This window comes from Ranitomeya imitator, chromosome 3 (assembly GCF_032444005.1).
Source record: "Ranitomeya imitator isolate aRanImi1 chromosome 3, aRanImi1.pri, whole genome shotgun sequence".
Taxonomy (NCBI): Eukaryota; Metazoa; Chordata; class Amphibia; order Anura; family Dendrobatidae; genus Ranitomeya; species Ranitomeya imitator.
The window spans coordinates 178,576,019-178,603,702 of NC_091284.1; the positions used below are offsets into that span (position 1 = coordinate 178,576,019).

The 27,684-nt window shown below is 40.8% G+C and overlaps 1 protein-coding gene across 1 annotated transcript in view; it reads left to right on the plus strand.

The window, feature by feature from the left end:
* The window catches only part of LOC138673068 (amine oxidase [flavin-containing] B-like), a 151,073-nt gene that overhangs the window by 46,222 nt on the left and 77,167 nt on the right, over nucleotides 1–27,684 (plus strand). Inside the window, exons 2-6 of the mRNA XM_069761649.1 lie at nucleotides 2,732–2,826; nucleotides 8,822–8,959; nucleotides 12,304–12,408; nucleotides 15,598–15,689; nucleotides 17,944–18,085. Of these exons, the coding sequence (XP_069617750.1) occupies nucleotides 2,732–2,826; nucleotides 8,822–8,959; nucleotides 12,304–12,408; nucleotides 15,598–15,689; nucleotides 17,944–18,085 (572 nt within the window). The remainder of the gene's footprint in view (nucleotides 1–2,731; nucleotides 2,827–8,821; nucleotides 8,960–12,303; nucleotides 12,409–15,597; nucleotides 15,690–17,943; nucleotides 18,086–27,684) is intronic.

Below are 27,684 nucleotides of genomic sequence, written 5' to 3' on the forward strand. Positions count from 1 at the left end.
ATCAACACAGAATGTGGAACGTTCTGATATGTGGTACCTGCTCCAAATTAAATTGTAAAATCCAATACGTACGAGGTACCATGTAGAACACTCTTATGTATCTAAGCAGAACACTCTTTGTTATATCATCAGTCAGGGCTTATATAGGTTTAGAATGGACATTCATTGAAACAATATACTTGGCTGAGCTTATCTCTACATATACAGTACAGACCAAAAGTTTGGACACACCTTCTCATTTCAAGATTTTTCTGTATTTTCATGAGTATGAAAATTGTAAATTCACACTGAAGGCAACAAAACTATGAATGAACACATGTGGAATTATATACTTAACAAAAAAGTGTGAAACAAGTGAAAATATGTCTTATATTCTAGGTTCTTCAAAGTAGCCACCTTTTGCTTTGATGACTGCTTTGCACACTCTTAGCATTCTCTTGATCAGCTTCAAGAGGTAGTCACCAGAAATGGTCTTCCAACAATCTTGAAGGAGTTCCCAGAGATGCTTTGCACTTGTTGGCCCTTTTGCCTTCACTCTGCGGTCCAGCTCACCCCAAACCATCTCGATTGGGTTCAGGTCTGGTGGCTGTGGAGGCCAGGTCATCTGGCGTAGCACCCCATCGCTCTTCTTCTTGGTCAAATAGCCCTTACACAGCCTGGAGGTGTGTTTGGGGTCATTGTCCTGTTGAAAAATAAATGATGGTCCAACTAAACGCAAACCGGATGGAATAGCATGCCGCTTCAAGATGCTGTGGTAGCCATGCTGGTTCAGTATGCCTTCAATTTTGAATAAATCCCCAACAGTGTCACCAGCCCACCTCCTCCTCCATGCTTCACGGTGGGAAGCAGGCATGTAGAGTCCATCCGTTCACCTTTTCTGCGTCGCACAAAGACACGGTGGTTGGAACCAAAGACCTGAAATTTGGACTCATCAAAACAGAGCACAGATGGGAACTGGTCTAATGTCCATTCATTGTGTTCTTTAGCCCAATCAAGTCTCTTATGCTTGTTGCCTGTCCTTAGCAGTGGTTTCCTAGCAGCTATTTTACCATGAAGGCCTGCTGCACAAAGTCTCCTCTTAACAGTTGTTGTAGAGATGTGTCTGCTGCTAGAACTCTGTGTGGCATTGACCTGGTCTCTAATCTGAGCTGCTGTTAACCTGTGATTTCTGAGGCTGGTGACTCGGATAAAGCTATCCTCAGAAGCAGAGGTGACTCTTAGTCTTCCTTTCCTGGGGCGGTCCTCATGTGACCCAATTTCTTTATAGCGCTTGATGGTTTTTGCAACTACACTTGGGGACACTTTCAAAGTTTTCCAATTTTTCGGACTGACTGACCTTCATTCCTTAAAGTAATGATGGCCACTCATTTTTCTTTACTTAGCTGCTTTTTTTTGCCATAATACAAATTCTAACAGTCTATTCAGTAGGACTATCTGCTGTGTATCCACCAGACTTCTGCTCAACACAACTGAATGTCCCAACCACATTTATAAGGCAAGAAATCCCACTTGTTAAACCTGGCAGGGCACACCTGTGAAGTGAAAATCATTTCCGGTGACTACCTCTTGAAGCTCTTCAAGAGAATGCCAAGAGTGTGCAAAGCAGTCATCAAAGCAAAAGGTGGCTACTTTGAAAAACCTAGAATATAAGACATATTTTCAGTTGTTTCACACTTTTTTGTTAAGTACCGTATATTATTCCACATGTGTTAATTCATAGTTTTGATGCCTTCAGTGTGAATTCACAATTTTCATAGTCATGAAAATACAGAAAAATCTTGAAATGAGAAGGTGTGTCCAAACTTTTGGTCTGTACTGTATGCTGGCATTAGCATACATACATCTAACTGGCGAAAGTTAATAATGTCTACACCCAGCTGAAAAATATTTAGAATTGAGAGTCCTCAGTAGTTGATACCTTTTAATGGCTAACTGAAAAGATGGTAACAAATTGCAAGTTTTCGAGACTACTCAGGCCTCTTCATCAGGCATGGACTAAAAGAAATTATGGAGAATCACATATTTATGCCCAAAACATCACAGAATAAAAAAAAAAAAAAAACATGGATAAGACAGGTGACATGTTTTATGTTTTTGTTCTGTGATGTTTTGTGCATAAATATGTGATTCTCCAGAATTTCTTTTAGTCTATGCCTGATGAAAAGGCCTGAGTAGTCTCGAAAGCATGCAATTTGTTACCATCTTTTCAGTTAGCCATTAAAAGGTAATTATCAACTACTGAGGACTCTCAATTCTAAATATTTTTCTATCTACTGGCTAACATGGTACGAAGATATATATCCTTCCTACACCCAGCTGAAGAGTTTAGGTGCGGTACCCTTTACTTTCACTTTGCTACTTTATCTATAAGTCCTGTTAGACAAAGAATTTCCTGAGAACCCTGTATCTCAATACATACACAAAATCCATCCATTTTGGAAATGAGATGCATGTAGAATATCCAAAATGGAGACAGGACAGATAAATGAATCTTGGCCGATTAACCCCTCTCAACACATAGTGTGCTGAACGAAACTTCTTTATTCAAATCACTGAATAGCCTCAGTGAAACGTATCTCCCCTCCAGCACTCTGCCAGTGACTTTGTTACAGTATCTATAGTACTACACAATAAATTATCTGAATTACAGTACACTACACCAGATACTTCACATTTCCTAAATGTTCGTGAATGTGTAACGTTTGTAATTTGTTTTGTCTATTTTTTGCAGGCCTTTCAGCTGCTAAACTTCTGACAGAAGCAGGACTCAATGTCATTGTGTTGGAGGCTCGAGACAGAGTTGGTGGACGAACACATACTATTCGGGTGAGGTATTATTGGTTTTTTAACTGCACATCATTTTCTAAACTCAAAATAAAAATGTTAAAACTCATGAGTTTTGCTTTTTACGGAACTATCAAGAACAATCATGGGCGTTTTACAAGGCAGAAACGCATCTCATTTTTCTTTGTTTGCTCTGTGCGATCCATAATCTATAACAGTGGTCCCCAACTCCAGGCCTCGATGGCCGCCAACAGTGCAGGTTTTCATGATTTCCTTAGTATTGCACAGGGGTTGGAATCATCACCTGTGCAGATGATCACATTACCACCGATGCAATACTAAAGAAATCCTGAAAACCTGCACTGTTGGCGGCCCTCGAGGCCTGGAGTTGGGGACCCCTGATCTATAATCTATATAAAAAGTAAAGATCATTATTATTATGTGCGATCCATTAAGTGGATATGTTATAAAAATCGCTGTATTTTTTCTCTGGTAATAACAAGTAGTAATGTTTAAAACTGGCTAAAAACACAGGACACACAATGAATTTTGAAAAAAATACATTTTGTTTCATTAGTTTTTAATTCGTTTTGTTTTTGATTTTTCTTTTGCTTAGGGTATATTTTCACAATGTGAACTAACATAGATATGGGCACAGATTCTGCTCAAAATCCACGTGAAAAGCCTCTTCAAAGTCTCTTAGAATAATCCTCCATTTCACGTTAAATGAGAAAACTATGCCCATATTGCACATGGTATAATGTTTTTATTTCACATAGAAAAATAAGCAGCATGTCAATTCTTGACGCAATTCTGCTTGAAAAAATTTTTTAAATCTGCCTACTGAATGTACTAAAGCAGAAAAAAAACCAGCACAATCCCCCTCCTCTCAAAAATTGTATGTTTTTTTACGTACTTTTTTTTATGTAGATTTTTCATCCAGAAAAATCCATGTCGAAAGCTTCCATGTGAATATACTCTAAAACACTTATGGATGAATTATTAATGCAGTGACAAGAGTATTGTTGCAATGTAAAATTATATTACTAATTTGCAACAGCTACTGCTGTTGAGCATAGTCTCTTGTTACATATGACCACTGCAGTCAGTCAGTGACAGCAGCAGTCATGTGCAATACTACTTGCATCATTGTAAAGTGCCCAAGCAAGGTAGTCATGGGCGAACTGCTGCTTCCACTTGCTCTGGAACTCTACAGAAAACATGCGTCCCCGTCTCGGTGTGCTTCACACTTACTTCTGACCCACAGGCTTCCATTGGCTCTAGGTTTTTCTCTTCTGGAACCTTGGCAGCAATCAATCCAGGGGACACAGGATTTCTAAAAACAATCTAATTTTTACTTGACAACTGGCTGTCTTTACAAAAAGGCATAAGGGATAAGGCCCAACGGGTTGTTGTCCTTCCAACAGGTACCGGACAAAACTTCAGCTCTGGCTCTCTGTGTGGGTAGAGTATCCCTCTTATTAACTTCTCTACCACTAGGAATTTTTATCCAACACTAGCAGTGCACCCAGATTGCATCACCTCCAGCCTGTTAGAGTTTGAGTCGATCTTTCCCTGTAGCTTCACAGGCCTTGACATCCATCTCGCGGTTTCCAGGTCAGCAGACGGATTCACATGGAAGGGTTCTTTGGCAATCCACTGCACTGAGTATTAGGTCCACTTTGTCCCTTGCAGCCTAGTGCCTGCGACTGCTGCTGTCACTTTGCACAACGCCTCTCCACTGAACTGTCACTTCCTGGACTTGGCACTAACTCTCAGTTCCTCCTACACAAACTGGGCTGGCCTTTAGCGGTAAACCCTATCTAGGCTAGACTGCAACCCCAGTGGGTGTTACCCTTGACAAAATGCATTAATATAAAACACATTTACCCATTTGGGGTATCAAGGAGTAGGACATCACCTCCACCACTCCTACATCATTGCTCAGCGATAAAACCCATGATGCCAGTTGTATGGCACATAACCACTACAATTTCTGATTGGCTGAAAAAAATCACTTTCCAGTTGAATGTAAGCAAAGACCAGGTGCACCACTGGAGTGGTCAGTGAGAAACCACCATGGGAAAAAAAGTTTTTTCCTAACATCTTTAACTGTTTTATATACCGTATATACTTGAGTATAAGCTGACCAGAGTATAAGCCGAGACCCCTAATTTTCCCACAAAAAACTGGGAAAACTTATTGACTCGAGTATAAGCCTAGGGTGGAAAATGCAGCAGCTACCGGTAAATGTCAAAAATAAAAATAGATACCAATAAAAGTAAAATTAATTGAGACATCAGTAGGTTAAGTGTTTTTGAATATCCATATTGAATCAGGAGCCCCATATAATGCTCCATACAGTTCATGATGGGCCCCATATAATGCTTCATACAAAATACGCCCCATATAATCCTGCACAAATGTTGATTATGACCCCGTAAGATGCACCATAGAGACATTTGCCCCATACAATGCTGCACAAATGCTGATTATGGCCCCATAAGATGCTCCATACAGACATTTGCCCATATAATGCTGCACATATGCTGATTATGGCCCCATAAGATGCTCCATACAGACATTTGCCCATATAATGCTGCACAAATGCTGATTATGGCCCCATAAGATGCTCCATACAGACATTTGCCCATATAATTCTGCACAAATGCTGATTATGGCCCCATAAGATGCTCCGTAGACACATTTGCACCATATAATGCTGCACAAATGCTGATTATGGCCCCATAAGATGCTCCATACAGACATTTGCCCATATAATTCTGCACATATGCTGATTATGGCCCCATAAGATACTCCATAGAGATATTTGCCCCCATATAATGCTGTACATAGCCCCATAAGATGCTCCATAGAAATATTTGCCGCATATAACGCTGCACATGGCCCCATAAGATGCTCCATAGAGATATTTGCCAACATATAATGCTGCACATGGCCCCTTAAGATTCTCCATAGAGATATTTGCCCCATATGCTGTTGCTGCGATTTAAAAAAAAAAAAATGACATACTCACCTCTCGTCGCTCAGGCCGCCGGCACTTGCAATATTCACCTGTTCCTCGTTCCACCGCTGGGTGCCGCTGTGTCTTCCCCGTCCTCCGTACTGACGCTCAGGCAGAGAGCGGCGCACACTAATCGCATCATCGCACCCTCTGACCTGAGCGTAACTGCAGAGGACGCAGAAGACACAGCGGCGCCGACAGTGGAACAAGGAACAGGTGAATATAGCGCACTGCCCTGCCATACTCACCTGCTCCAGGCGTGGTCTCTGGAGGTCCCTGGTTCTCCGGGTGCCGGCAGCTTCTTCCTGTATTGAGCAGTCACATGGTACCACTCATTACAGTAACGAATATGCGGTGCCACCCCTATGGGAGTGGAGTGGGGTCCATATTCATTACTCTAATGAGCGGTACCATGTGACCGCTCAATACAGGAAGAAGCTGTCAGTGCCCGGAGAGCGAGGGATGTCCAGGGACCGCACCAGGAGCAGGTGAGTATTATTAGACAGCTGCCGCTCCCCCTCCCCTGCCGACCCCAGGGAATGACTCGAGTATAAGCCGAGAGGGGCAATTTCAGCCTAAAAAAATGGGCTGAAATTCTCAGGTTATACTCGAGTATATACCGTACATATATATATATTGTAGCGTTTCCCTTACTTCAGGTCTTGGGGGACACTCGCTTTGCACATGAATAACGCATACAGGCACGAAATCTCATGCAAATTAAGTCCATTCCGGTTTATTAAAGCGTCATAAACTGCACCATAAGCCAGGTTACACGTCAGCGGCTTACACATAGTCTGTTACTTTAACATGTGTGGCTTTACAAAGCATTCAATAGTCACGCCTTATCTCTCCAGTCACCAGGTGACTGCACAGTTCAGCAACTGTCATATGTTAGCGCACAGTTCATTACAGTTCATTGTATGTATCAACGGAACATATTAACCACCGACAGTCTGTTCCAATGGCAGATACGTCTCTGCCGTATATTACAGGTTTTTCCCATACCAGGGGTTACCTCTCAGGAGCTCCGGCTCTACACACTGACTCCTGCCAGTGCTGATTCATAGGGAAACTGCCTCATTGGGATCACCGTTCTTGGGATGATGTCACCTCGCATAGTCCAGACCCACAGTAGGAACTGTAGCTTGGGGAAGAAAACTGTCTCAGGCTCTGTAGATGCAGCCTTTCCATGTGCTTCCAGGAAATCCAATCACAGGCACTTCCAACACACAGGCCATCAGTCCATGATCTTACCAGGTGCTTACAGGACTTCTCCACTGCCAGGAGACTCCAACACTTTGAGCATTCAGTCCATAGCCTCAGCAGTGCTTCCAGGATTCCAGTCCATCCGAGGACAATCCAACATTCTGACCATTCCAGGACTCACACTCTTACCAGGTGCTTGCAGGACTCCAGTCCATACCAGGACAATCCAACACCTCGAGCATTCAGTCCATAGCCTTAGCAGTGCTTCCAGGACTCCAGCACACTACACTCACTCCTAGAGGAGGACTAGCATGTGTAGTGACTGCAATCTAAAGGAAGCTGTTATCAACTGGTGTGAATTGAACACTGAAGCTATATGCACTGAAGTTATATGCATTTGTGTGGATTGGAACCTTTTCTGTGTGAAGATAACACATTAAAAAGACTTTTATGTTTGAACTTTGTGGTTCACTGCCTCATCACTGGCTATCGGTGCACTACATATGGTGGAAAGAATGCGGGCAGGGTGAATTAAGGCATACACTAGAGAGTGCTGCAGATCATTGTGCAAGTCTGCTGGAGAAAAGAAGGAACTTTTGGAGCAGGTTGTGCAAAGGTTTTAGCAAGAGGTGCTGCAGTTTCAGTGGTTGTGGTTCAGTGGCACTGTTGGCAACAAACCATGATTGTGCCATGTACTCGTGAACGGGTGCCAAACAGAGGCTCTCCTGGACACAGAGAGTAAAGTGACTCGGTGCACTACAACATATATATATATATATATATATATATATATATATGCACATATACATACTGTGTAGAAAGTGCAGAAGAATGTGCTTTCCTATACAGGGAGCCACTGCAAAGACATGTTATAGATTTCTCTACTGTGAATCCCTACGTGGGATGAATACCTTTACATCCATCCTGATTGTGGCCAGTGCCGGGTGCAGTGACAGTGTCCTGTCTGCATGTGCCTGACAATTGCCACATATGTAGCATGGACCTAGCCTTAGTTGTTTGGCCAGTAAAAGTCTGCATGCATGTCCACATCGTTTATTGCCGACGGACTTTCAAGTGATCTAGTCCGGATGGTCTTCTTGGTCTACACTTTTCTTTGAAAAAAGGTATTTAGAATTTGGAGCAAAGAGCTTTAGACAATCAACCCTCTCCTTCACAAGTATAATATTTATTTGCAGTAATGTACAAAACGCCTTGTATTCCCATTTCTAACTTTTATAGCAAATCCTCAGGATAAATTGTGAATAAATAGCAGTTGCTGGTGTCGCCAACGAGACTCGCATTGATTTCAAGAAATGGGCACTGACGCGCACCACGGTCAGTTGAGAGGTGGTGGGCATTTTAATTTCTGGCTAACTCCATTCGTTTGTATAGGAATTCCTAATACTTTCTACTGACAGAAGCACATGACAGGACCCAGTTCTTAAGATACAAGATGATCCTATTGGTGTGGTCTGCAATTACCATACTTTTATGGAATATATTGTAAATATGCCATAATTGTATGAAAAAAAAACAAATAAAGGGTGAATTCACATTTGTCGAATACATATCTGTCACTGACTCATTCATCTGAGTTGGATCTGCAAAAATCAAAATTCAGATGAATGGAACGGATTTTCAGATTCACATTTCTGCTCTAATTTGCTGTATGTGAATACACCCATACAAGTTTTAAAGGATGAAAAATTTGATTAAACGATGCCATATAGGAACATAGCTTTGTGTGATAAATTATGAGTTTACTAAAGTAAACTTAACTCTTTTATCCTCTTTTTTTAAAAGAACAAGGAAGTTCAATATGTGGACGTTGGAGGTGCTTATGTGGGACCGACACAAAATCGTTTATTACGGATGGCAAAAGAACTCGGTGTGGAGACGTATAAAGTATATTTAAATGGTCATCTCCTTCAACGTACAAAAGTAAGACAAGCAATGGCAATAAGTATCATTGTATAATGTTATCATATTCATAACAAACGGACATTGGAAAAGAGGTGCTTTGCATCTTAGCATATTCAACTCATGGGTTATAATTGTGAGCAAGCAGTTAGGTAGTTATTTTGTCTTTATACAAGCTTGATATTATGCAGGCATGAACATATTATAAGATCCAATTTAATGTTTAATGCTTTCCATAGACATTGCTCAGGTCCTAAATTATCAGGGGCCCAAGCCCTAAAGTGCGTGTCTCCCCATATGACCATCCCATCATTTAAAAGAAGATCCATATGAAAGTACAGTACACCACTGTTGCTAACCAAAAATACACTATACAAATACCAATATGATCAAAATTACTAACACAAAAGGTCAAAATAATATGGCTACACAACGTCCCCTACCATTACCACTACACAGTGAATCTAATACAGATCACATGCTTTTCCAGTCTTTTCTATCTGGTTCAGACTTCTTCTTCCAGCCACGACTCGTCTGCAGAGATTACTACAAAGACACATTTGACTTTTCTCATTTCCAGCACTGTCCCCATCTAGTCCTAACCTACAAAAACTCCCCAGTCTGTGTGCACCTGCAGCGTGGAACAGTTATCCCAATATTTAAAAAATTGTGTTCCCCAAAAAATTAAAGCGTCCTATAGAAAGTTTTAATGCCCCTACTGGACTACTGAAAGTTGTAAGGCCCCTTATGCTCTTTTGAAGGATATAAAATCCCAAGTGCCCCCTTCCGGCAACAAATACCCTTGAGTGTCCACTTAAAGTTAACAATGCCCCCAAAAAGAATAATGTAACTTCCGTGCCCCAATCCAAACTAATAATGCCCCATTTACATCAATAATGTCCTCTGAGTGCCCACACAACTTTGTATATACAGTATGATGGTCCTGCTGCTTCCTATAAACAATATAATGGCCCCCAAAGCCACTGAGGATCCCAGAGTCCCCTATTGATAGAAAATTGGTTACAGAGCGTCCTATATACAATATGATGCCCCAACAGCTCCCTATATATAGTATTATGTCATAACTGCCCCACTATATATAGTATGAAACTCTACAGTTTCCTATATTTAGTAGGATGGTGCCCACAGCTCCACACAAATAGAATGATGTCTCCACAACCCTCTATATATAATATGATGGTCTCCAAAACTCATTATTACAGATATTATGTCACCCACAGAACCCTATATAGAGTATGATGATCCCACAGCCCCTTTATATATAGTATCATGTCCCTACAGCCCCCTATATGGAATATGATGGCCCCAAAGCCCCCTTATGATAGTCCCCACAGTTCCTCTATCCCCTAGCCAAATTTTTGAAATCTGACCAGTGTCACTTTATGTGGTAATAACTCTGCAATGCTTCAACAAATCCCAGTGATTTTGAGATTGTTTTTTCGTGACACATTATACTTTATGATAATGGTAAATTTAGGTTGATATGTTTTGTGTTTATTTATAAAAAATATCAGAAATGTGAAAATTTTTTTAAAAAATTAGCAATTTTCAAACTTTGAATAATTATCCCTTTAATCCCGATAGTCATACCACAGCAAAACATTAATAAATAATATTTTCCACATGTCTGCTTTACATCAGCACCATTTGCAAAATGTTATTTTATTTTGTTAGCATTTTAGGAGGTTTAAAAATGTAGCAACAATTTAATTTTTTTTCAAGGAAATTTGCAAAATGTATTTTTTTAGGGACCTATCCATGTTTGAAGTGAATTTGGGGGTCCTATATATAGGGAAATCCCCACAAGTGATACCATATTAAAAACAGCACCCCCTGACATATTGAAAACTGCTGTCAGGTAGTTTATTAACCCTTCGGGTGATTTTCAGGAATTAATGCAAAGTGGCATGAGAAAAATGAAAATGTGTATTTTTACCACCTAAATGTCACTAACTTCTGAACAGAATACTACAGCCGTCAGACTCTAAGGCCACTATTTGGTCATGAATTGCCATGACAAACATCAGGACCACACAATCATGATCTGAGACCACCAAATGGGATAAAGAGGAAGCCCCCACACTCTGTTAACCATTTATAATTATGTAGTCACTATTGACAGCAGCATCTAAGGGGTTAAATAGATTTGGATGGTGCAAACACTGATCATGGCTGATGCAGCAAGTTGTCAGCTATAGTGTACAACCGACAGCTGCTGGATTGTCACCTGTATGGGGATATAAGTCTCTTATATCTCAGGTCAGTTAAAAGGCGTATTGATGGTCATTAAGGGGCTATACAGAGTATTGAACATAAATGTAAAAAGGAACAAAACACCAGATGAGTTATATGTATCAAAATGTAAATATTTATTGGTGTCGGTATGGACAAAGAATGGAAGAACCACTCGGATTAACAGGAGAAACCTAAGAGGGAAGAGAGTCAAGGGACAGTTGAATAGATAGATAACAGGACAATAGAGAAAATATACATAAAATGCCTTTATTAACAAGTACATGGTCGAGCGGTGGCACAGGCGGTGCATGCAAACAATAGAAATAAAATCACTTAGGAAGGTAGGACAACAAAGCAGCAGATATTAAAGACAATAGTATCGTACCCCGGAGCGTATCAATAAAGTGCAATGTACCAGCAGCATAAGGAAGTACACATATAATCAGGGGTAAACAATAGAACACTGCTGCAAAAAATTAAAGTGCAGAGAAGCCAAGATTGATACACCACAGGACCTATAGTATGAGCATAAGTGCAATGTGCCAGCAGCATAAAGAAATATACATATAACCAGGGGTAAACAAGTGGACACTGCTGAAAAATTGAAAGTGCAGAGAAACCTAAATTAATATACAAAGTATATGGCTACAGGACCTAGTGTATAGCCATATAGGTAAAAGCTAACCAAGATGTTTTAAGGAATAACTAATATGGTCAAAATTAAAGTTGTAAATGCATCTAGAGGTTAGTAAGGAAAAATGTCTTTAGAAGGGTAATTTGCCATAATGGCATCATATCAGTAGGTGGCCTGTTGTGGAAGTCATGGAATTCTCATGGGTGTACAGTAAGGCATCTATGTAAGTGCGGGTACATACCAAGTAGCTGCTGTGTGTAAAGACCGCAGCACCAAACCCCGATGCGCGTTTCGGACCAGACCTTCTGCTACAGGCGGTGAGACATTGCTCTTGAGTGTATGTGCCCAACAGTGGCTGAAAACGCAGTGTGTCCCTAGTCATAGCTTGGCTACATTGTATATGGGTCAAACCATAGAACATTTTTAGTTACCTTTCATAAAGATAAAAAATATGTTATTGCATCTTTATTTTCAGGGTAAATCATACAAATTTCAAGGAGCTTTTCCACCAGCCTATAATCCTCTGGTTTTCTTGGATTATAACAACTTCATGAGAACTATGGATCACTGGGGAAGTGAGGTATGATACTGTTATTTCTTGGTCTGTATGTAAAAAGTTTGTCTGGAAGAAAAAACAAAGTCCAGCTCACCATATCGACATTCCCAAGGGCTCGGAGCATGGAACCGCTGTGTCAGGGCGTAGACAAACAGGAAAGAGAAGGAGATCCAGCTCAACGATATAGTGAAAAATCCATAGTTTTATTTCACTTCAAAATATAGTGTAAGGACAAAACATCAGCATACAAAAAAATTAAAAACCAAGGTCAACGCGTTTCCGGTGACTAAGCACCCTTAATCATGATAACAATCATGATTAAGGGTGCTTAGTCACCGGAAACGCGTTGACCTTGGTTTTTAATTTTTTTGTATGCTGATGTTTTGTCCTTACACTATATTTTGAAGTGAAATAAAACTATGGATTTTTCACTATATCGTTGAGCTGGATCTCCTTCTCTTTCCAAACAGTTTGTCTGCATTTACAAACATTGTAGGTATAAGGTTTAACCCCTTAATGACCGAGCCAATTTTGACCTTAATAACCGGGCTAAATTTTACAATTTTGACCACTGTCACTTTATGAAGTTGTAGCTCTGGAATGTTTCAACTGATAGCACTGATTCTGAGAATGATTTTTCGTGACATATTGTACTTCATGTTAGTGGTAAAATTTGCAATGAGTATTGGGAGGAGTTAGTGTGATAAGGAGGGTATTAGCTGCAAATAGAACAACACCACAGAGCTGTCATAATGTATAATACTATAAATGGGAATCAGTATGGTGATTTAATAAATGAGACAGATTGGGATAATCAAACAAATGTATTCCAAGCAGTAGAGCAGTAGAAATGACATACAGTTACACTGAAGGTCACTTAAATAGATGTTGGAGTAAGAGGCACGGTAAGAAGGAATTGGTCCCTATTGCGCCCTTTTACTCAACAAAGTCACGTGACCACCTACATAACACAGGTCCTGCTGGCTGCAGAGGTGCTTCATTGCACAGGACTTCATTGCACGTTACACACGTCCGCACACCGCTGAAGAAAAGACTGAAGGAGCGTATGTCACCGGCCGGGTCAGCGCTCCGGAAGATTCATCATCATATAGCTGCCGCAAGTCTCTATCTTATGAGGAATACCCACCGACGACCCTACATCTTCTGAAATCAGAAACGGAAAGGCGCCTCAGCCAATTGGAGAAAGTTAAATTGCTGCTACTGAAAATTATCAGGCTATCCATGTGCCTGCATTTCACTATCAACCTTTAACACTGACTATTTTGAACTGTAATCTTAATATGTTTTAAATTGAACATGTGTTTCATTGACTTTCAGGGTAACAGTATGTCATTTCTACTGCTCTACTGCTTGAGATACATTTGTTTGATTATCCCAATCCATCTCATTTATTAAATCACGGGTTACCCCACCTTATAAGGAAGTTACCTGTAGCGCAAATGCTGATTCCCATTTATAGTGGTAAAATGTATTTGATATGACTTGCGTTTATTTATTAAAAAAACGGAAATTTGGCAAAAATTTTAAAAATTTAGCAATTTTCAAATTTAGTTTTTGTGCCCTTAAATCAGAGAGTCATGCCACACAAAAAATGTAGTTAATAAATAACATTTCCCACATTTCAACATTACATCAGCACAATTTTGGAAACATATTTTTTTTTGTTAGGATGTTATAAGGGTTAAAAGTTGACTAGTGATTTCTCATTTTTCCAACAAAATTTGCAAAAGCATTTTTATAGGGACCATCTCACATTTGAAGTGAATTTGGGGGGTTAATAAGACAGAAAATACCCAAAAGTGACACCATTCTAAAAACTGAACCCATCAAGGTGCGCAAAACCACATTCAAGAAGTTTATTAACTCTTCAGGAGCTTCACGAGAACTAAAGCAATGTGGAAGGAAAAAATTAACATTTGACTATTATCAACAAAAAATTAGTTTAGACCCAAGCTTTTTTTATTTTTGCTAGGGTATCAGGAGAAAATGGACACAAAATTTGTTGTGCAATTTCTCCTGAGTACGCTGATACCCTGTATGTGGGAGAAAACCACTGTTTTGGTGCATGGCAGGGCTCAGAAGGGATAGAGCACCGTTTGACTTTTTGAAAGCAAAATTTTCTGGAATCGACACCATGTCGCATTTAGAGACCCCCTGATGTGCCTAAACAGTGGCAACCTCCCAATTCTAACCTCAACCCTAACCGCAACACATCCCTAACCCTAATCCCAACCCTAATCCTAACCACAACTCTAACGCCAGCACAACCCTAACCCTAGCCACAACTTTAACCCCAACCGTAAAAAGCATCGCTGAGGAATAGCTACCCTTAACTGCCGCCATTGAAAGGCATATCAGCGGTCATTAGGGGGTTAAAAGGGCATTCCCATCTCCAAGATCCTATCCCAGTATGTAGCAGGTGTAATAATAATAATATTAGCAAATACCTCCAATTAGAGATGTAGTATAATATACTACTCTTATTCGCTGTTTTACTGACCCCTTGTGCAGGGCATTGCAGTAGCTTAGTTATCCATGCTTACGACCAATAACAGCTAAATAACTAATTGTCACTATATAAGTGGCTTTATCTGTGGATACCTAAGCTACTGTAATGCCCTGCACTTGGGGTAAGCTACAGTATTTGTGAATTTATTACAGTTGTTGCATCTTTTTCACACTGTAGTTTGTTAGTATTGCACTTAAGATTTCCTGTGCTGGGTAAAATTTAATGAAGCTCTCCCAAGAAAATGTATATTCCAAAAATATTTCTAAGTATGTGTGTAGTGTAGTGTAAGTGCAATAAAATACTCACTGATGGTCATTTCCCCCAGCTTCCAGTGTTTCTCCATTCCTCTTCTGAATCGAGTAACTTCAATTCCGACTATCACACTGAGGTTGTGTTCTCTGGAAGTCACTTGTATAATGTAAGTCTATGGAGCGTCATTTTTAGACTCAATGATTTACATTGTAAAAGTAACTTCCAGTTTACACATAAGTCCCAGTGTGATCCAACAAGTCGTAATAGTAGTCGCATGAGTCAGGAGACGACCAGAGCCGCGTTGGAAACTGGGGAAGACGACGTTCAGTGAATATTTTATTGCACTTACATTATACTACACTCATATTTAGATAGGTCTAGGGAATACAAATTTCTTGGGCGTGCTTGTTTAATGTTGATATTGCTGTCAGATTCCTGCAGATGCACCATGGAAAGCTCCTCATGCTAAAGACTGGGACAATATGTCAATGAGAGCATTCATAGACAAAGTATGCTGGACAAGGTAAGCTTCTTTTAGGGCTAATTATTGCAGTGCATACAACACTAGATGACCAGGGAATTAGCATTGCACAACATAGCTACAGTGAATTTTCATTTACAGATCAGTACAAAGGGCAGAGTACTTGACGAAAAATGTTTAGACCTGCATTTATGTATCTCAACATATATCTCGGGGGGAAAAGATTGGATTATGTTTTTTGTTTTGATGAAAGCTTCTATTCGAAGACAGTGGAACTTTGACCTTAAATATGAAGGTTTATGCTGAAAAATGGCAATTGAAGTGTAATTTAGATAAATGTAAGGTCATGCACTTGGGCAGAGAAAATAAAATGCAGAATTATGTACTAAATTAAAAAACACTAGGTAAAACTGTCACTGAAACAGACTTGGTGCATGGGTGGACGTCAACCTCAAGCTTAGTGACCTGTGCCAGGCAGCTGCTGCCAAAGCAAATAAAATAATGGGATGAGGCATAGATGCTCATGACAAGAGCATAGTTTTGCCTCTATACAGGTCACTAGTGTGACCACACTTAAAATACTGTGTACTGTAGTCTTCGGTGTATAAAAAGTACATGGCTGAACCAGAGCGGGTGCAGAGAAGAGCGACCAAGGTTATCAAGGAAATGGGTGTATTGCAATACTAAGACAGGTTATCAAGCTTGGGGGTAATCCATTTGGAAAAATGAAGGCTTAGGGGTGATTTTATTACAAGGTACAAATATATGAGAGGACAGTACAGACATCTTTCTAATGATATAATGATATTTTACACCTAGGTCTGTGACAGTGACGTCTAGTGGAAAGAACTTTCAATAATAACCACAAACGCTGGTTTTTACTGTAAGAGCAGTGAGACTGTAGAGCTTGCAGCCATATTATGTTATAATGAAAAAATAAAAAAGAAATTAATAATCTCACCTCGCCAATATTCTTCAGAATATACCGGAAAGTTGATGATTGGGAGAAAATTCCTGCTGGTGATGCTCAGATATTGTAGAACCATCGAAGAAAAAGGTACTTCCATCCATAAAATTAATTCCTTTATTAGAAATTTATTTAAAATCAGGAGGATCCATGATGAGGATAAAACCTTACGTGTGACTATAACTAATGGTATAGTGTATGCCAGAAATGAGTATGGATGGATGTTAAATCCTGCTGTTTTTAAATGAATTTCTAAAAAATGGTTAATTTATGGATTGAAGTTCCCAAAAATATGTTTTCTTCATCAGTTCTATGATGTTATAATGATTGATTCACTACAAAAGCTCAAGAAGCGTCTAGATGTCCTTCTTCAAAACCTTAATACTACCGGTTAGATTCTGTGATGGGGCGTTGATCCTGGGAACTAGTCTGATTGCTATATACAGTATTGATTTGGGAAGGAATTTTTCCAATAATATGGGGATATTAGTGTCTGCCCCATGGGGTTTTTGTCTTCCTCTGGATCAACATGTTAGACTATGGGTTGAACTTGATGAACTTATATCTATATTCAACCTTAAAAACTATGAATCTATGAAAGCATGTATCAGTCACACATTTACTGTGCCTATCAATGCTTATTTGCTTCCTTCCTTAATAAAAACCTTTGTATTACATGATAAAATTTGAGTAAAAGATTATCTGTTGGTAGAATCAACCCTCCAAAGCCATTTATATAAGCATGTAAGTCATAGGAAGCTGAATAAAATGATACCTTGATATCTATCATCTGACATTTTATTACAGAGTCATCCACATTTTTGTTAATATATAAATGAGCTCTTAAGATCTATGAATCAGACATAGATCTCCCTGAGAATTTTCCTCTACAGCTTATTGTAAATGAAAGATGGCTTTACCAGAGTGGAACAGTAATGGCTGACAGATTTCTCTCCTGATCTACATGTCTCTCACTGGTAGCGCCCCCTTTAGGGGAGAGCTGTGTCTGTGTCATAGATCACAGATATCAAGATATCATTTTTTTCAAATTTTTATAAATTACATGCCTATATAGCTTAGATGAGTTGATCCCAATGATAGGTTCCCATTAAAACTGGTTCATTTGCTTTATTCATTTTTAAAAGTCAAAGTACCGGTAATATAGTTGCATAAGCTTAAGAATAGGATGACAGTGGAGCATTTATGGCTTTTCCATAGGTCTTGGAGGTGCAATTGCTAATTTGTTAAATATAATTACAAATACTCAAAAAGTGTTATTATTATATTTATGCTAAATTTATCTATATACTTGAAATTTTGTTTGAACAGAGCAGCAAAGCGGTTTGCAGAGTTATTTGTGAACTTGGTTGTTACTGCTGAAACACAACAGGTTTCTACACTGTGGTTCCTCTGGTATGTAAGGATCTGTGGTGGAACTGCAAGAATTTTCTCAACTGACAACGGTGGGCAGGTAAATTTTTTATTGTATATTTACTTTTTAGCTTACTTTTTAAAAGATGCAATATTAAATGTTTGCATGCAATGACATGACTAGAGTCTTATGGGCCCCATAGAAAAATTTGCCCACACCAGAATGTTGTTCAGATGATAGGGCCCCTGTATTAATATCCAAGTCTTGGTCCCAAGCCTGTAATAATGTTTTCCATCCTGTAATTATGATCCCCAACCTGGCCCCTATACTGCAATAATGTTCCCATCCTGGAATTATGTCACAATTCTGTCCTCGTCCTGTAATAATGTCCCCCATCCTGGCCCCTGTCTTGTAATAATGTCCCCAAATCTGACCCACATCCTGTAATATTGTCTCTCTTCCTATAGTAATATCCTTCATCCTGGCCCCATCCTGTAATAATGTTCTCCTTCCTGTAATCATTTCCCCCTTCCTGTAATAATGTCCCATATCCTGGCCCTTCCTGAAGTAATATACCCCATCTTGGCCACTATGCTGTAATAATATCCAAATTCATGTCATAATTTCCCTACCCTGACCACTGTATTATTGTCCCCATCCTGCAATGATGTAATCTTTTCTGTAATAATGTCTCCCTTCCTGTACTGATTTCTCTCATCCCTTCCCCCAAGCTGTAATAATGTACCCTGTTCTAGCTTCTTCACATACATATTAAAACAAGGAAAAGACGTCTACCACTGGTGGCGAGCAGTGTCCCGTTCCTCTTCCATAGCCATTGCAGGGAGTTGGGGCGGTGCATAGCAGTGATGTCGTGCGCCGTACACAACGTGCCAGATGACGTCGGTTTCCACCTATGATTCGCTGGCGACCTGTATAGCAGTTGTATTGCATCACAATATATTTCAGCTGAACTGTGATCATTACTAGATTTGAGCGCATATCTTCGGATCCCCAGTTATTTGGCAAACTATAGCGCTTGCCAAATAAGCTACAGCAGGAACTCGGCTTCATGGATCGTCTTGGCTGAACAGCTGATCGCCGCCGCAGCTGCATGTGTCGCGGCTGTGACACTGTCACAGCACATGCATGGAGAGCCCAACACGCAGGATATTCACTCAACTCTAATTGTTACATCACTGCTTGCATGTACAATCTATAAGAGCAACAGTGTAATGTGTGCACATTTATTAGGCAAATAAGTATTTGACCAAATATTCACCAATTTCAAACTATATAAACTTGAATACTTATTGGATGAAGCAGATCAGGTGATGTGAACAAAGGTCTAAACACCCATTATCAAGATGTGCAGAATTAGTAGGCAGCTTGTTTTCTAAAATGAGATTTAATCTACTCTGACAAGCCAAAAATTGGTGAAAGTCTTATAGATGGATGCGGCACTCTTCAATTTGCTAAGATATTGGAACATGATCACAAAATGATTAAAAGTTTTGTTGCAGACATGATGAGAAAAAGACACACATTAACTGGCAAAGATTTGAGAAGAATCAAATCTGACATAACCTGGAACCCAATATCCTTCAGTACTGTCATATTCCAGAACTGCAACCTCCTTGGAGTTTCCAGAAGTGCAAGGTGTTCAGTGCTCAGAGTCATGGCCAAGATAAGGAAGGCTGAAACCCAACAACCACTGAACAAGTTGAAACATCAAGATTTGGCCATGAAATATCTGAAGACAGATTTTTCAAAGATCTAATGGACTGATGAGTTGACAGATCAGATGGATAGGTTCATGGCTGCATCAGTAATGGGCACAGACCTCCACGTCGACTTAGAAGCCAGGAGGAAGGAGGTTGGGTACTACTATGGGCTGGTAGAGATAACCTAGTTTGCCTTTTTCACATTGAAGATAGACTAAAAATCAACTCCCATACCTACTGCTAGTTTTTAGAAGATGCTTTCTTCAAACAGTGATGCAGGAAAAACTGTGCATCTTTCAAGAAAATCTTGATTTTTATGCTGTATAATGCTCCATTCATTGCATCAAAGAATTCCACTTCTTGGCTAACTAGTAAAGGCCTTAAACATAAAAGAATAATGACTTGGCCCCCTTTCTCATCCAGCCTAAACCACCCAGGAGGATGAGAAAGAGTTATGAGCATGGTAAATATTTGCTCTTTGGACAAAAAGCAGCAGATACTGCTTAACTTGAGTTATTTCTGTTACAGAAGTCATTTGTGTTTGTTTTTGAATTTGTACTGAACATGTAACCAAGTAATTTTAGTAGTTTCCAAACTCTTGCCAGGAGCTACAGTGATAAAAATCAAATCAATAAAAGAGTGCTTAAGCGTGCAATAAAATGTTATATACTGTATGTTATATGTTGTGAATTCTGTGGCTGAATTCACTCCTGTGGTCACAAGTGGTACTGCAGCTTCTGAGCTTCCTTCCTCAGGTGTTCTGGTGAGCTCATTAGCTGCTTCGTTACTTAACTCCACCTGATGCTGCTATCCTTGCTCCTAGTCAATGTTCCAGTGTTGGATCTGAGCTTCTCCTGATTGTTCCTGTGACCTGCTGCTCTGTATAGTTAAGTGCTTTTTTGCTATTTTGTTGCCTTTTTTCTGTCCAGCTTGTCTTTTGTTTTGCTGGAAGCTCTGAGACGCAAAGGGTGTACCGCCGTGCCGTTAGTCCGGCACGGTGGGTCTTTTTTGCCCCTTTGCGTGGGTTTTGCTTTAGGGTTTTTTGTAGACTGCAAAGTTCGCTTTACTGTCCTCGCTCTGTCTAAGAATATCGGGCCCCACTTTGCTGAATCTATTTCATCCCTACGTTTTGTCTTTTCAGCTTACTCACAGTCATTATATGTGGGGGGCTGCCTTTTCCTTTGGGGTATTTCTCTGGGGGCAAGTCAGGCCTATTTTTCTATCTTCAGGCTAGCTAGTTTCTTAGGCTGTGCCGAGTTGCATAGGTAGTGGTTAGGCGCAATCCACAGCCACTTTTAGTTGTGTTTAGGATAGGATCAGGTGTGCAGTCTACAGAGTTTCCACGTCTCAGAGCTCGTTCTTTTGTTTTTGGGTATTTGTCAGATCACTGTGTGCGCTCTGATCGCTAGGCACACTGTGTCTCTGGATTGCCTTCATTACACCTTTCATTAGCAGACATAACAGTACTAGGAGCCAACTAATGATTCTCAATAGAGGGAAAGAAAAAGTTCTGACATCATTTTTTTTTTTTTTTCTCTGCTCTGTGTTCACTTTTTTTTTTTTTTCCCCTAGACATTTGGGTGTTTCTGGACACAGGTGTGGACGTGGATTTTCAGGGTCTGTGCTCTTCAATGGATAATCTCATTATAAATGTACAAAAGATTCAAGATACTATTGATCAGAAATCTATGTTAGAACCAAGAATTCCTATTCCTGATTTGTTTTTTGGAGATAGAACTAAGTTTCCAAGTTTCAAAAATAATTGTAAGCTATTTCTGGCCTTGAAACCTCATTCTTCTGGTAATCCTATTCAACAGGTTTTGATTATTATTTCTTTTTTGCGCGGCGACCCTCAAGACTGGGCATTTTCTCTTGCGCCAGGAGACCCTGCATTGAGTAGTGTCGATGCGTTTTTCCTGGCACTCGGATTACTGTACGATGAGCCTAATTCAGTGGATCAGGCTGAGAAAAATTTGCTGGCTTTGTGCCAGGGTCAGGATGATATAGAAGTATATTGTCAGAAATTTAGGAAATGGTCAGTACTCACTCAGTGGAATGAATCTGCGCTGGCAGCTTTGTTCAGAAAGGGTCTCTCTGAGGCTCTTAAGGATGTCATGGTGGGATTTCCTATGCCTGCTGGTTTGAATGAGTCTTTGTCTTTAGCCATTCAGATCGGTAGACGCTTGCGCGAGCGTAAATCTGTGCACCATTTGGCGGTATTGCCTGAGGTTAAACCTGAGCCTATGCAGTGCGATAGGACTATGACCAGAGTGGAACGGCAGGAATACAGACGTCTGAATGGGCTATGTTTCTACTGTGGTGATTCCACTCATGCTATTTCTGATTGTCCTAAGCGCACTAAGCGGTCCGCTAGGTCTGCCGTCATTGGTACTGTACAGTCCAAATTCCTTCTGTCCATTACCTTGATATGCTCTTTGTCGTCGTTTTCTGTCATGGCGTTTGTGGATTCAGGCGCTGCCCTAAATCTGATGGATTTGGATTATGCTAAACGTTGTGGGTTTTTCTTGGAGCCTTTGCGGTGTCCTATTCCATTGAGAGGAATTGATGCTACACCTTTGGCCAAGAATAAACCTCAGTACTGGGCTCAGCTGACCATGTGCATGGCTCCTGCACATCAGGAAGTTATTCGCTTTCTGGTGTTGCATAATCTGCATGATGTGGTCGTGTTGGGGTTGCCATGGCTACAAACCCATAATCCAGTATTGGATTGGAATTCCATGTCGGTATCCAGCTGGGGTTGTCAGGGGGTACATGGTGATGTTCCATTTTTGTCGATTTCGTCATCCACCCCTTCTGAGGTCCCAGAGTTCTTGTCTGATTATCAGGATGTATTTGAAGAGCCCAAGTCCGATGCCCTACCTCCGCATAGGGATTGTGATTGTGCTATCAATTTGATTCCTGGTAGTAAATTCCCTAAAGGTCGATTATTTAATTTATCCGTGCCCGAACACGCCGCTATGCGCAGTTATGTGAAGGAATCCCTAGAGAAGGGACATATTCGCCCATCGTCATCACCACTGGGAGCAGGGTTCTTCTTTGTAGCTAAGAAGGATGGTTCGCTGAGACCGTGTATTGATTACCGCCTTCTTAATAAGATCACTGTTAAATTTCAGTATCCCTTGCCATTGTTATCTGACTTGTTTGCTCGGATTAAGGGGGCTAGTTGGTTCACTAAGATAGATCTTCGTGGTGCGTATAATCTGGTGAGAATCAGGCAAGGAGATGAATGGAAAACTGCATTCAATACGCCCGAGGGTCATTTTGAGTATCTAGTGATGCCGTTCGGACTTGCCAATGCTCCATCAGTGTTTCAATCCTTTATGCATGACATCTTCCGTGAGTACCTGGATAAATTCCTGATTGTTTACTTGGATGACATTTTGATCTTCTCGGATGATTGGGAGTCTCATGTGAAGCAGGTCAGAATGGTTTTTCAGGTCCTGCGTGCTAACTCTTTGTTTGTGAAGGGATCAAAGTGTCTCTTCGGTGTGCAGAAAGTTTCATTTTTGGGATTCATCTTTTCCCCTTCTACTATCGAGATGGATCCAGTTAAGGTCCAAGCCATCCAGGATTGGATTCAGCTGACATCTCTGAAAAGTCTGCAAAAGTTCCTGGGCTTTGCTAATTTTTATCGTCGCTTCATCTGTAATTTTTCTAGCATTGCCAAACCATTGACCGATTTGACCAAGAAGGGTGCTGATTTGGTCAATTGGTCTTCTGCTGCTGTGGAAGCTTTTCAGGAGTTGAAGCGTCGTTTTTGTTCTGCCCCTGTGTTGTGTCAGCCAGATGTTTCTCTTCCGTTCCAGGTCGAGGTTGATGCTTCTGAGATTGGAGCAGGGGCGGTTTTGTCACAGAGAGGTTCTGATTGCTCAGTGATGAAACCATGTGCTTTCTTTTCCAGGAAGTTTTCGCCCGCTGAGCGTAATTATGATGTGGGCAACCGAGAGTTGCTGGCCATGAAGTGGGCATTCGAGGAGTGGCGTCATTGGCTTGAAGGAGCTAAGCATCGCGTGGTGGTATTGACTGATCATAAGAACTTGACTTATCTCGAGTCTGCCAAGCGCTTGAATCCTAGACAGGCCCGTTGGTCGTTATTTTTTGCCCGCTTCGACTTTGTGATTTCGTACCTTCCGGGCTCTAAAAATGTGAAGGCGGATGCTCTGTCTAGGAGTTTTGTGCCCGACTCTCCGGGTTTATCTGAGCCAGCGGGTATCCTCAAGGAAGGAGTCATTGTGTCTGCCATCTCCCCTGATTTGCGGCGGGTGCTGCAAAAATTTCAGGCGAATAAACCTGATCGTTGTCCAGCGGAGAAACTGTTCGTCCCTGATAGGTGGACTAATAAACTTATCTCTGAACTTCATTGTTCGGTGTTGGCTGGTCATCCTGGAATCTTTGGTACCAGAGAGTTAGTGGCTAGATCCTTCTGGTGGCCATCTCTGTCACGGGATGTACGTACTTTTGTGCAGTCCTGTGGGATTTGTGCTAGGGCTAAGCCCTCCTGTTCTCGTGCCAGTGGGTTGCTTTTGCCCTTGCCGGTCCCAAAGAGGCCTTGGACACATATTTCGATGGATTTCATTTCTGACCTTCCCGTTTCTCAAAAGATGTCAGTCATTTGGGTGGTCTGTGATCGCTTTTCTAAAATGGTCCATCTGGTGCCCTTGGCTAAATTGCCTTCCTCCTCTGATTTGGTACCTTTGTTCTTTCAGCATGTGGTTCGGTTGCATGGCATTCCTGAGAATATTGTTTCTGACAGAGGTTCCCAGTTTGTTTCAAGGTTCTGGCGAGCCTTTTGTGGTAGGATGGGCATTGACCTATCCTTTTCCTCGGCTTTCCATCCTCAGACTAATGGCCAGACCGAACGAACCAATCAGACCTTGGAAACATATCTGAGATGTTTTGATCCGGAAGATCAGGATGATTGGGTGTCCTTTTTGCCGTTGGCTGAGTTCGCCCTTAATAATCGGGCCAGCTCGGCTACCTTGGTTTCTCCATTTTTCTGCAATTCTGGGTTCCATCCTCGTTTCTCTTCAGGACAGGTTGAGTCTTCGGACTGTCCTGGTGTGGATTCTGTGGTGGACAGGTTGCAGCAGATCTGGACTCAGGTAGTGGACAATTTGACCTTGTCCCAGGAGAAGGCTCAACTTTTCGCTAATCGCAGACGCCGTGTGGGTCCCCGACTTCGTGTTGGGGATCTGGTTTGGTTATCTTCTCGTCATATTCCTATGAAGGTTTCCTCTCCTAAATTTAAACCTCGTTTTATTGGTCCGTATAGGATTTCTGAGGTTCTCAATCCTGTGTCTTTTCGTCTGACCCTCCCAGACTCCTTTTCCATACATAATGTATTCCATAGGTCATTGTTGCGGAGATACTGTACGTGGCACCTATGGTTCCATCTGTTGAGCCTCCTGCCCCGGTTTTGGTGGAGGGGGAATTGGAGTATATTGTGGAGAAGATTTTGGATTCTCGTGTTTCTAGACGGAAACTCCAGTATCTGGTTAAATGGAAGGGTTATGCTCAGGAAGATAATTCCTGGGTTTTTGCCTCTGATGTTCATGCTCCCGATCTTGTTCGTGCCTTTCATGCGGCTCATCCTGGTAGGCCTGGGGGCTCTGGTGAGGGTTCGGTGACCCCTCCTCAAGGGGGGGTACTGTTGTGAATTCTGTGGCTGAATTCACTCCTGTGGTCACAAGTGGTACTGCAGCTTCTGAGCTTCCTTCCTCAGGTGTTCTGGTGAGCTCATTAGCTGCTTCGTTACTTAACTCCACCTGATGCTGCTATCCTTGCTCCTAGTCAATGTTCCAGTGTTGGATCTGAGCTTCTCCTGATTGTTCCTGTGACCTGCTGCTCTGTATAGCTAAGTGCTTTTTTGCTATTTTGTTGCCTTTTTTCTGTCCAGCTTGTCTTTTGTTTTGCTGGAAGCTCTGAGACGCAAAGGGTGTACCGCCGTGCCGTTAGTCTGGCACGGTGGGTCTTTTTTGCCCCTTTGCGTGGGTTTTGCTTTAGGGTTTTTTGTAGACTGCAAAGTTCGCTTTACTGTCCTCGCTCTGTCTAAGAATATCGGGCCCCACTTTGCTGAATCTATTTCATCCCTACGTTTTGTCTTTTCATCTTACTCACAGTCATTATATGTGGGGGGCTGCCTTTTCCTTTGGGGTATTTCTCTGGGGGCAAGTCAGGCCTATTTTTCTATGTTCAGGCTAGCTAGTTTCTTAGGCTGTGCCGAGTTGCATAGGTAGTGGTTAGGCGCAATCCACAGCCACTTTTAGTTGTGTTTAGGATAGGATCAGGTGTGCAGTCTACAGAGTTTCCACGTCTCAGAGCTCGTTCTTTTGTTTTTGGGTATTTGTCAGATCACTGTGTGCGCTCTGATCGCTAGGCACACTGTGTCTCTGGATTGCCTTCATTACACCTTTCATTAGCAGACATAACAGTTATAGTCCCATCATAAAAAATACAGGGAGATTATATGAATAGCATGATGGTTTATTGTTAACGGAGGAAATAGGGTAAGATATGTGCTCACGGAGGTAAGTGGTTGCCAAGAAACCACTCTGGTATTTAGATAGGGTAGGCTATCTCAATTGAAAAAAAATATTCTATTAGTTACACAACAGCCAGTTTCCAAAGATTCACAAGTTTTCTCTGATTAGATATCCTTTAAGATTAAAAGAAAAGACAATTTAAAAGCCTCATCGTGGCAACATGATATAACGTTTCTACTCATGCAAAGACCGGCGGATACAAAAGGTTGTTGAGAAGTCGAGATGGCCTTAGAAGACACATTTGGCTGACAGCGATCCACAGTCTTGAAAATGCATATTGGACTCATCACTGAGCTTCATGTGTCTATAATATAAAGAAGGAATAGAGTCAGTCAAGCATCGATCATCCTTCAATTCATACCCATTAGATGGATGGCTAACCCAAGCTGACATATATCTAATATGTAGTGCAATCTTAATAATTATTTTGCGCAGATTTTAGTCCCACATAGTAAAAATCATGCACTAAAGCTTATTTTAATTCAATATTTTAAAGACCCACCAGCTACTTAATTGCAATAAATCAACTTTACTAGAGATTAATTTTTTTACAGAAAAACCCATGACATATACTGTTTTTAATCAGACAATAGTTGGAATCAATGATGATGGCAGCAAATGATGTCTTCTTTCAAGTACCCGCACACATCGTCTGTCTGCCAGCAAATTATTAATGCTCTTTGGATCATGGCAATAATGACTACTTGTACTAGAGATAGCATTGATTTCCTGCTGCGCAATAAAGCAAAACTGCAATCAAATTTTATGTGTAAATGTGGCTGTATCTTTAAATTACATCTAAAAGCTTTTTTGTTGTTCACCTTTGTGTTGAAATCAATGTTTTTATACGCTCATAAAAGTGGAAAATAAAATATCTCTTCTGATATGTTTCATATCACAAAAGAAGAAAATATGTGGCCTTTGATTAGATCTTTTTTGTGTGCCAAAATGCCAACAAATGATGTCCCTTATGTGCTTGAAGAGACACATCCAGAGATGTTGCAGATCATGGTAGCATGTCTAGGCCTCCTAGATTGATCACTGTAACAACAGGAAGGTGTGGCTTGTTATTATTGCTCCTGGTGCACTTTAGAGAAATGGGCGTATCACTGGTTGCATAACCAGATCACTTTAAAGGGACTCTGTCACCTGATTTTGGAGGGAACAATTTTCAGCCATAGGGGCAGGGTTTTCGGGTGTTTGATTCACCCTTTCCTTACCCGCTGGCTGCATGCTGGCTGCAATATTGGATTCATTCTCTGTCCTCCGTAGTACATGCCTGCACAAGGCAATCTAACTTCATTAATAATAATAATAATTTTATTTATATAGTGCCAACATATTCCGCAGTGCTTTACAAATTATAGAGGGGACTTGTACAGACAATAGACATAACAGCATAACAGAAATCACA